The sequence below is a fragment of the Microtus ochrogaster genome, chromosome 26 (assembly GCF_000317375.1).
Source record: "Microtus ochrogaster isolate Prairie Vole_2 chromosome 26, MicOch1.0, whole genome shotgun sequence".
Lineage (NCBI taxonomy): Eukaryota > Metazoa > Chordata > Mammalia > Rodentia > Cricetidae > Microtus > Microtus ochrogaster.
The window spans coordinates 13,460,543-13,471,531 of record NC_022025.1 but is presented as its reverse complement, the minus strand read 5'-3'; the positions used below and the strand labels follow the sequence as shown (position 1 = coordinate 13,471,531).

Genomic DNA, 10,989 nt, shown 5'->3' with positions numbered 1-10,989 from the left:
GAGCCACAGAGAAATCCAGGGGCAGCTGCACAGCGAGCCACAGGGAAATCCAGGGGCAGCTGCACAGCGAGCCACAGAGAAGAAGAAAAGAGAAAGATCAAAGCCCAGAGGCAAAAGGTAGTTGGGATAATTTTAAATTAAGAAAAGCTGGCTAGAAACAAGCCAAACTAAGGCCGGGCATTCATAAGAAGAAGCCTCTGTGTGTTTGTTTGGGAATCGCATGGTGGGCCCCTCCAAAGAGTAAAGAGTAAAAACAACCAACTACACACCACCGCACCAGGCATGATCTGATTTGTTAAAATCAATCTTTCTCTTAGAAATAGATTTGGGTAGATAGACATCACCCTAGTTTCTCGGAAGAGCTAACTCCTTTCTCTGACAATAATGCACTTGGGAATGACCTGGAGAGTTGGAATTTGTTCAGCTTCGGGTTCTAGGTGGATCTGTACTTTCAACAGCAGGCACTGAGCCTGCTCCCTGTGGACCAGATTCTCAATAGGAAAGCTTTATGTAGCCAACCTTTTGAGCTATTTCATCATATCAGTTATTTCTCTAAGATATTTGTATTTTGGGGAGGTTGATGGGTTACCGTTTTAGTTAATCCATTTTAATTACTGATATTTTAGTTTGGTATCAGTTCTTCACTGCTATATAATCTGTGTTGAATACAGCCCACGCTTTGGTCATCAGGAGACCTCATAAAAGACAGTGTTCTTCAGGATGTAAAGCTACAGGAGTCCAAGAGTGTGGTGCTGGCATAGAAATAGACAGATGTACACCAATAAAACAAGGACCCCAAAGTCCATACGTTTATGTCCAATAGACTTACAGATCACTGTCCTAGATCAAAATCTTCTGCACGAATGGGTAACAGGAACAGAGTCTAGCTGCCAGAAGCGAGAGCCAGAAGCAAGAGAGTGAGCACAAGCTTTATAGCTGCATTTATAGCATAAGAGACCACGCCCAAGTGGCTGGGTATCTTAAAGACTATTGGCCAAAGGAGCTCCCACAGCACCCCCCTTTAGTTCTAAACCCAATACAAAACTATGCACACTAGGAACAGATGTCAAGTATAAAGTTAGAATTACAACCAACATAAACAATATTAAGTAAAGAATATATCCTCATGTTTTAACAAGCCTTTTATCCTAAGGAGTCTAAGTCTCATATTGGAAATGGCTTGGCTAGATCATAAGAGGAAGGTAACTATGACTATCTAATCTTCAACCCCATCGAAGGCCTGAGAAGGGAAATAATATTACTTAAGTAGGCAGGAAGTGCAATCAAGCAGCTTCCAAACTGTGCAGGAGATGACAGACAACTGGCTGCCTGAGCAATCACCCAAAGTCTCATTTGCAGTGTTGAAGCAACCAACTTTGGCTAAGGCCTAGAGTAACTGACAGACCATTTTCAGAGGCAGGAACAATTTCAGAATCATCTTACCCTGTCTTGGCAAGGTTTGGCAGCCTTTTTTCTTGTATCCTGCTTATCCAGTCTGGACACTGTGCACTTTGTCAGTGGTTGAGGTATGGGCAGTTTCTTGCCCAAAGGCCAATTTTGCCAAGAAGAAAACAAACTCCAAGTAGAGTGTCTTTGGTGTTCAACACTCTCTCAGGAATAGATCGGTGCTGCTAGGAGCAATCGTGTCTCACATCAACAGAATCCTAAGTTATTTAAATGCCATGTTCTACAGATCGTTGAAGTGGTTGAAGGTTACTTATCTATGTAGAATACAACCTCTATGTATCTAAAGAACCTAATTAGCCTGACTAAAAGTATAACAAACATGAATGACTATTGACCTATAATACTTAATACTTATATAACTTAGTGATCAAGACTTCATATCAGAATATTAAACAATCTTTAAACAATTGTGCAGTAAAGGAGGACAGTGACCTCAAAATGTAAATAATGTATAAATATCTTGATCAGAGTTAGACATATATAATGCAATATGATAAATGTATTCTAAAATTGTATCAATATACAAAATGTCTTGAACAAAATGCATGATACAATATATTATATTATACAAATACTATACAAAATAATTTTGCATAGGTGTACAAATATTGTGAACAGAAATAACAAATATAATTTGAACTTGTGTCAATGTACAAGAATCCATACCAATGTAAATTGTCCATAAATAATAGCTCACAAGTATTCACTCTATTACTCACTATTATTATTATTAGTGTGAGTAAGTTCACACTAATATACCTATTATTCCATTCAATTTCCCCTCTTTTTTTTAAATCTCTGGGCCTACATAATTTTCACACCAACCCCCAACCCTATACAAGTAATAATCAACCCCTAAATGGTATCCCTAGCCATGAGGACAAACTTTGTTGGGAGAGGGAACATCATCTTCTAGAATTGCTTCCAGCTATCATGGAGGGATGTTCTCTCTATGGGACCCTGTAAAAGTAAAATGATGGTTAAGTTTCAAGATTGCTGTTTGTATAATTAAATGGTCTCTGAGTAGTTGATAGGGTTTTTTTTTTTTTGGTTCTTATTTGGAGTTCTGTCCAGGATGTTGTAAGAAGGTGCACCATTTCCACCATTACTCAAAAACCAGTCTTCTAGTAGTGCGGTCAGCATCATGACGTCATATCAATCATGATGTCATGGCATTGTTGTGGGGCCCCATCTTCTTCCTGGAAGCCTCAAAGATTACTGCAGGAAAATCTACTGTTCATTGTTGAAAACTTAACCATCATTCATATAGACATATATTCAGTGAGAGATACAATATAGACAAAGTGGACATGGAGAAAAGTAAAATATTTCCTTAAAATCTATCTTCTTTCTGTCCCATACCAGATGGCTCTGACATGAGACAGAAACTCTGAATTTTTCTTCTAACAATATGCTTGGATTTAGAGAAGAATAGCCTTTGTCCAATTCCAAGGCCAGCTTTGATTTTTAAGTAGAGATATATACATGTCCAGATAATCTTATCTTACCATGCAGATGATATAGCATCATAAGTCAGATTTCTCTTAACTCTATAATTCTTTCTGGATAGCTATCTTTTCATCTTTGGGCATCTAGATGTCCAAGGTCTCTCAACTCTTTGAAGATGAATATTTTTCTGCAAAGACAAGAACACAACCCTGCCCCAAACTTATGAGGTTTTCTTACCATCTGTATGGTGCTCACCTCTGCAGACGACTGTCATTTCTTTTTCTCAGGAGGTTTCTCTTTTTCAAGTTGAATCTTTATTAATTTTGATAGTGTCCACAGCTTTTCTTCTCCTGTGAAACAAGAGTGAAACCCCTTCTCCAATATAGCACATCTCCTGGTTTCCATTGTGAGGTCAACAAATCCTTGAAATATATCAGCTGACTTAATTCAGAAGTTTTTGCTATTATCCAATGTCTCTCTGCTGCTGCTGTTCCTTTCTCATTAGTATTAAGAAAATTCAAGGTTAATAAAGCACCATGCTGGCCACAGCTTGCAAGTCACTGTAATAGATCCACATGTAATATACATATGTTCTGTAGTTCCACTCCTCCAGAAAACCTGACAAATTCGGAGGATAAACAAAATGCTAAGCAAAATGGCTAGCTACAGAAGGTTTCACACTGTGTAGTTGCATTTGTAGTAAACATTCCACACAAGTTGGCCCAAAGAGTCAGAAACCAGGTTAGCAATGCCAGGAACCAAGGGGCAGGGTGTGTGGCCAGCAGGCTCCTGGTTGCTCGTTTGCCTTATGAAGCTGTTTTGGAATTAGATGCAGGTGGTGACTTATAAAACACTGAATAGTTATTCAAATGGTTCATGTTTATTTTTCGAGACAGGGTTTCTCTGTAGCTTTAGAGCCTGTCCTGGAAACTAGCTCCTGTGGACCAGGCTGGCCTCGAACTCATAGAGATCCGCCTGCCTCTGCCTCCCGAGTGCTGGGATTAAAGGTGTGTGCCACCACCGCCTGGCTTGTCAGTCCTATTTTATGCTTTCAATTTTATTTTTTTATTTGAAAATTGCATTTCTTTGTTTACTTATTTGGTGTGTGTGTGTGTGTGTGTGTGTGTGTGTGTGTGTGTGTGTGTGTGTGTGAATATGCTTTGGTGTGTGGGCCACATGGAGCTTGCAGAGGTCAGCCTCCGAGCTGCTGGGTCAGCTCTGCCTTCTAGCCCGTGAGATCTGGGTATGGAACTCAGGCTGACAGGCTGGCAGCCAGTTCTCTCCCTGAGCTATCTCAGCAGCACATGGTTTTCCTTTTAAAACATGCAAAGACTTCACGGCCACCTCTGGCGATGGCTTCCTGGCCTTTCGCAGGAGGCCCCGCTAATTAATTTCCCCACCATCTCCTCTGTGATTCAGATCTCAGTGCAAGGCTTCAGGAACATCGCCAACAGCTGCACGGGCATCATGCACCTGACCATCAACGACATGCCAACCCTGACTGACAACTGTGTAAAAGTAGGTGGCAAGATGACCCTTTCCCTCGTTTATACGAGCACACATGCTGCTGGCCTGAGCTACTGAGAAACGTGAACCGGCCTTTTACTCGAATTGATTCATAGCTAGGAAATCATTTAAATAGTCGTACATACGCACGCACATACCTCACAGAAACATTTGAGGGGCTGGAGAGATGGCTCGGTGGTTAAGAGCACTCACTGCTCTTCAAGAGGACCTGAGTTCAGTTCCCAGCACCCACACTGCAGCTCACATCTGTCTGTAACTCCAGTTCCGGAGCACCTGACACCCTCACACAGACACACATACAGGCGAAACACCAGTGCCTATAGACAAACAGCAACAGACAGACAAAACGTCTGAATGCTTAACTACTTTTGATGTTACAGCCAGAGCACAATGGTCATTCTCCCAACCATGACCCAGGCCCAGCTCTGCTTGACTTGATCTGATCCCCTTGTCAACTGCCAGCTGGCTTTTCCAACATTTCCTTTCCTCATGTTTTCCCATGCTCTTGTAACATTTAATTTTCACTTCTCTACATTACTCAAAATGAGCATATTGATTTCATAAAATACGAAATCAGCCCTATTTACTTGAAAATTAGGAAAATGTAGCAGTCAGCCTGTCTGCTCTGAAGGTCTTGAGGGATGACCATCCCCTCCTTGTGGGTGCTCTGCAGCAGTGAGCCTGTCTCCGTTTCTCCCTCTCCCGAAGGTCTTGGTTGAGAAGTGTCCCCACATCTCCACGGTGGTTTTCCTTGGCTCACCACACATCTCTGACCGCGCCTTCAAAGCTCTTTCTTCCTGCAACCTCAAAAAAATCCGATTTGAAGGTCTGTGATACTAAAAAACGTGACTTAACCTTATTTAAATTTTTTCCCTGGACATTTAAAGATAGTACTTGTATTTTCTTCTTTCTCAACAGGAAACAAAAGGATTACTGATGCGTGCTTCAAATATATAGACAAGAACTACCCAGGTATCAATCACATTTACATGGTGGACTGCAAGGCACTAACGGACAGCAGCCTCAAGTCGCTTTCTGTGTTGAAGCAACTGGCTGTGCTGAACTTGACCAACTGTGTGAGGTAAAAGCCACTCAGAGTGCGTCCACTCGGTGTTCAAGCAATGTAGATTATCAAGGCTGAGCCGGCTCTTTCGACAGTGTTAGTTAGGGGAACAGAAATAGGCCGGGTCCAAGTCTTACTGTGTAGGGAGGCTTTCTATCTTGGCTGATGAATTTAATTATGTAATCATTTCCCCACTGCACATGCCCTTTCCCATAATGCATCTGATCTTACTCATATACCTGCCCAGTTGTGCACAGGCCCAAGATAGTAAACAGACGATTTTCCCTAAAAGCTCATTGGAAAACAATTTTGCCTTATTGTACACGCTCCCAGAATAAGTTGAGCTGGCTAGAGCTATTTCTCATTCTGGAAATCTGTTTGAATGGGAACTGCCGGGTTTGGTTGTTTTTGGGGGGGTGGCAAGTCACACTGTTCCACAGAGGAAAGAGAACAAGTCACGCGGTGTGGGTGGGGCTCAGGTGGTGTCCGAGAGTTCAGGGAGCTGTGTGCGCACCCCGTGTTCACGGAAGGGGCTAGCCCACCTGAGGAGAGTCTCGGGGTTCCTAAACCACCCCTGCTGCAGTTCTTTCTCTGTGGACTTTCACCGTCGGGTCCTTGCGCATGGTGCTGCTTTCCTGCCTTCTTTTGCAAATCTCTTCCAGAGGTAGATTTCTCAGTCTTCCACCCTGGGAGCTATATTTTATTTTCTCGCTAACTCATTACTCACTGATTACTCCAGTCTGGTATTTGCTAATACATAAGCTGATTGTGTTTGGACCTCTGCTTTGTCATGCCTCGTTTCCCACCCCAACAGCCTCCTGATTGCTGCCCAGGTAGGTGCCTAGCGAGAGGCATCGTGGGATTCACTAAACTAGTCCATTTGCTGGACTATGATGTGGTCATTTTTAATGTCAACTTTGTCACCACCCAGAACTAATCACCTGAAAGGAGTTTCAGTGAGGAATTGTCTGTCAGGTTGGCCTGTGGGCATTCTGTGTATGTGTGTATGGGGAGGGAGATCCTTGTTAACTGGCATGGGAAGACCCACCCTGGACGTGGGAAGCATCATGCCCTGGTTTTGGGGTCCTGTCATGGCTAACCTGAAAGAGGGGACCTCAACTGAGCGATTGCCTCTATCAGGTTGACTGTGGGCATGACTATGTCTTGGGTGCTTACAGGTGTAGGAGGGAGATGCTGTCTCTGATTGATTAGGTGGGCCTGGGCTGTCTGAGCACGAGCCGGGGAGCAGGGTCTCCAAGGTCGCTGCCTTTTGGTTCTCACCTCCTTCAATGATGGACTCGAAGCTCCAAGATGTGGTAAACCCTTTCCTCCCCACGTTGATTTGGCCAGTGTTTTATCGTAACAGCAGAGAGAGACAGAGACAGAGACTACCTGAGTAGTGCGAGAGGGAAAAGCCAGCGGAGAGCAAGATGCCCAGCGGGTACCTGCCGCTCTCTCTGCTCTTGACCGGATGTGAGGTGGCTATCTGCTCTGAGTTCAATACCCTTCCTTCTCAGAGGCTGCTTGGCCCAGGGCATCACATCACAGCAACAGGAATGAACTCACATAGGCAAACGGTGGACACCAAGAGAAAGCGCAGCCAGCCTGGATTGCCCTCAGGGCTCTTCCTGTCTGCTGTCCTGTAGGCTGCCTGTGAACGCTCTTCTTTGGCTTGACCTGATACAATCCCCTGTCCTGTTCCTCTGGCTGTAAGACTTTCTAAAGATGGACCTGGTGGTCTTCAGCTGGAATTAGAAATAAAAGCCCACTTGGAAGACAGAGAGTGATGAGTCCTGAGCTTCCGGAAGTTGATGCAGGAGTGACCGCAGGAGATGATGCTGGCCCCTGGAGATGCTTCTCATGAGGACAGGCTGAGGGCAAGGTCGTCTTTCAGATGCAGGTTTTCTGTGGTCTAGCAGTCCGTAGGTCACCTCTTGTGTTTCCAGTCCAGCCCAGGCAACCTTGAGTGCAGCGGAAATCCATCCAGGATCTTGAGTCTTGCTTCTCCCCGTCTAAAATCCAGCCTTAGCTCTTTGCAGATCCTGTCAGGTGTTTCTTAACCTTAGTACATTTTAAACAGGAAGAAAGAGATCATCGTGTTATTAATTCAGATTATTGTGGCTATCCCTCCTATTACTATCCTTTACCCATTTTCTATTATATGAAGAGCTGTGCGATCATTTTTTAACTTGACAAAAGACCAGTGCAGATATTTCCTTCTTTGGACTGTATTTGATGGAGAGACTGGTGTTACCACAAGCCTTCATGTTGTACGAGATCGTGCATGACGCTCCTCTCTCCCTTCCTACAGGATTAGCGACACCGGCCTGCGGCAGTTTCTTGATGGTCCCGCAAGCATGAGGCTCAGAGAGCTCAACTTGACTAACTGTACCCTCCTGGGCGACACCTCCATCGTGAGACTGTCGGAGCGGTAGGACAAAGCCCCACCCTGCCTTAGCGCCTGAGCTGTGATGGGAGTGATCAGCCCAAGCCCACTCCAGCGCATTAGGCACTCTGAAGTAGCCCTTAGCCTGAACTCACCTAATCCCACCTGAGCTGCTTCCTTCGTTGTTACCTGGGTTGAGTGACATCTCTCTGCGTAGAGAGATGACCATGTGGGGAGAGTGACTTCCCTGTGCTGTCCAAGGGTACCGCCTCAGTGTAAACTTTACTCCAAGCTTCCTGAGGGCTGTTCTGATTGGTTGATTCAATCTTCACCCTCCCGGCTTGGTGGTGGCCTTCTGTTCTCTAATGTTACAAACCACTGAGAGAGAAGTGTGGAGCTCAGCCCTGCCTGTGGCGGCTATTTCTCTGGGCAGTTCCACAACGGTGCTTCATGGAACTGTCATAAATGCTTTCCTTGCATTGTTGGAAACCGCAGTGTGAAACTCAATCTCAAACAGCACCTCAGAGGCTGAGGCGAGAGGCATGCCATGAGTTCAAGGCCAGCCCAGAACTACATAGTGAGTTCCAGGCCAATGCAAGACATAAAATAAGACCCTGTGTCAGCAAAACAAAACAGCTAAAGTTTTCTGTGTTGGGGCTTACATGTAGGTTAGGAAAAGGCTGATCCTTTCTTCCACACCATTTGGTATTCCCAGAGTTTTCCATGGAGAAGCTGGTGTTGATGTGTTTGGGAGCTCAGGTTAACCCTTCGTGGCATTTTCTTTCAGCTGCCCTAATTTGCACTATTTGAGCTTACGAAATTGTGATCATTTGACTGACATCGCAATTGAATTTATTACAAGCATGCTATCATTGATATCAATAGATCTTTCTGGAACACTCATCACAAATGAGGTAAATAAAAAATAATATATATATATTTATATATATACACACACATTTTAAACAGTCTTATTTTGTAATATAATTTTCTGGTTTGCAAGAAATTGGAGAGAACAATATTTTTCTTTCTTAGATTATTAGATTACAAATGGAAAATTTAAGAATATTGTCTCTAGTGATAAATGAAGTTGTTTGTAAATTTTCATGTTTCTTTGTTTAAAAAATTAGCAAAATCCAGTATTTTGAGGAAAGGCATGACAGACCAAAGTAATACATAACAATCTGAAATTTGTTTTATCATAGACGTTTGGTCTGTGTAGCAATGATATACTTTAGGCGGCAGAATATATTTTTCCTGTGAACCTCACATTCTATAAACTGTATGCATGCTTTGGGATTGAAGCTGAGGTCTAGGAAGATCCCCCAACAAGCCTTGATTTCTCAAAAGCAGTTGATGCTGTTCTTCCAAGACCAAGTCCGTCCTGCCACCTAGCACAGAATCGAGTCCTCGCCCGTGGAGGAAGGTGCTGAGAGTTGGGCGCGCTCCTGAAAGGTTTTCCCTGTGTATGTGAGCAAGAACTCCCTACCATAGGGGAGAAAGACAGCAGAGGGGAGGGCTCCACCCCCAGTAACGTGCTAAATCCCTATTTAAACACCAAAGCCAAATGTCGCCTGCCTGTCTGAGACCTCGGAGAAGCCCTGTGTTTGGATCTCTACACACATCTCCTTGCACCGGGCACCCTTCCCCAGCCTTCAGTCCGCCGCGTTAGAGGAAGGATGCGCGCGTCCCCTGTGTGGATTCTTTTCTTCCTTTACATTGGGTGCACCTAGTGCTAGCGGTGCAGCGGATCCCCCTGGGGCAGCGGCGGGACACGAGGGGCAGCTGGTCCCACCAGCAGCCGCGGGTCCCAGGCGGGTGAGAGCCGGGTAGACATGCCACACAGAAAGAGTTTGAGTTATAGAAGGAAGGGGAAGGGGGAGAGAAGAGGCAGCCACCCCCTCAGAAGAGGGATGTGTGTGTGTGGGGGGGGAGAAAGCAAGAGAGAGAGAGAGAGAGAGAGAGAGAGAGAGAGAGAGAGAGAGAGAGAGAAAAGAGAGGAGAGAGAGGAGAGAGAGAGAGGAGAGAACCAAACAGATCCAAGCAGGGGAAGACCTGCTTCAGCAGAAGGAGCACGTGTGTGGGGGCGGGGCTTGTCTCTTAAAGGGACAGGATACACAGGTGACAGGACAGACCACTACACCTAGATCCTCTCCCGTTTCTTTGGAGTGTCATAGGCAAGCAGGGGTGTGGAGCAGCTATCTGTAGTCGGTTCCTAGCGGGGCAGTTTGTGTTTGGTCTTCCGTGCATTTGGGAACTGATGTCTCAAGGCCCCACCTGATGCTGCGTTCCAGGTCTAGGTAGAGCTCCAGGCCACTTCTCGGGGCGCCTCGGGGTCCTGCTAGAGTCTGGTGAGCCTGCGAGGCTGTCTCAGGGCCACGGTCTCAGGTTACCCCACGGACATTCTGCTTCCCCTCATGCCTTTGTTTGCCCATGGACCCTGCCTCGGCCTCCTCTTCCTTTTCTGCAGAGTGGCGACCTCAGGTAAGCTAGAGACCAGCCGAGCTTGGCGCTCACGGTGAGGCACTTAGGAGCAGTTAGCAGGTCCATGAAGGGAAGGCCAGGGTTTGCTCCTCCTCCTGGGCATGACCATCACCTGTACTTCTTGTACGCTCTACTCCCTTCGGGACATCCCTGCACCAGCTTGACCTCTGAGCTCCAACAATACTACCTCCTCCCACTGGCCCAGCATAGGGCAGTGAGTGACGGCTTCTGCTGCTCTTGGTGTCTGATTTCAGCGTCCACCACGGATCTTCTCAGTGTCTGTAACTTCCATGCGTTTAGTTCTCTGCTAATAGCAACGTTACTCGAGTTTAAATTTTATTTTTCAAAGTTTTATTTTTTATATATGTGTCCCGCGCTACTGTCTCGCCAGCAAGAACGACGCGGCACAATCAGGATCCTTCTGCAGAAAAGCTTTATGCGTCTTGAGAGGGAGAGCATAAGCTTACAGAGTGAAGACCTCAACGCCACAGGAGAGGCAGAGAGCAAGGGATGGAAAGTTACTATGTGCATGCGCACTGGCTTGACAAGGTAAACTGTCATTTACCATGCACATGCGCACTGGCTTGATTACGGTGGTGGTGCTGATGGTCAG

General features: G+C 45.4%; 1 protein-coding gene across 1 annotated transcript in view; it reads left to right on the top strand.

Moving 5' to 3' along the window:
* The window catches only part of Fbxl13 (F-box and leucine rich repeat protein 13), a 143,697-nt gene that overhangs the window by 104,410 nt on the left and 28,298 nt on the right, over nt 1-10,989 (top strand). The window contains exons 13-17 of the mRNA XM_013350411.2: nt 4,336-4,434; nt 5,152-5,269; nt 5,362-5,524; nt 7,818-7,937; nt 8,680-8,806. Of these exons, the coding sequence (XP_013205865.1) occupies nt 4,336-4,434; nt 5,152-5,269; nt 5,362-5,524; nt 7,818-7,937; nt 8,680-8,806 (627 nt within the window). The remainder of the gene's footprint in view (nt 1-4,335; nt 4,435-5,151; nt 5,270-5,361; nt 5,525-7,817; nt 7,938-8,679; nt 8,807-10,989) is intronic.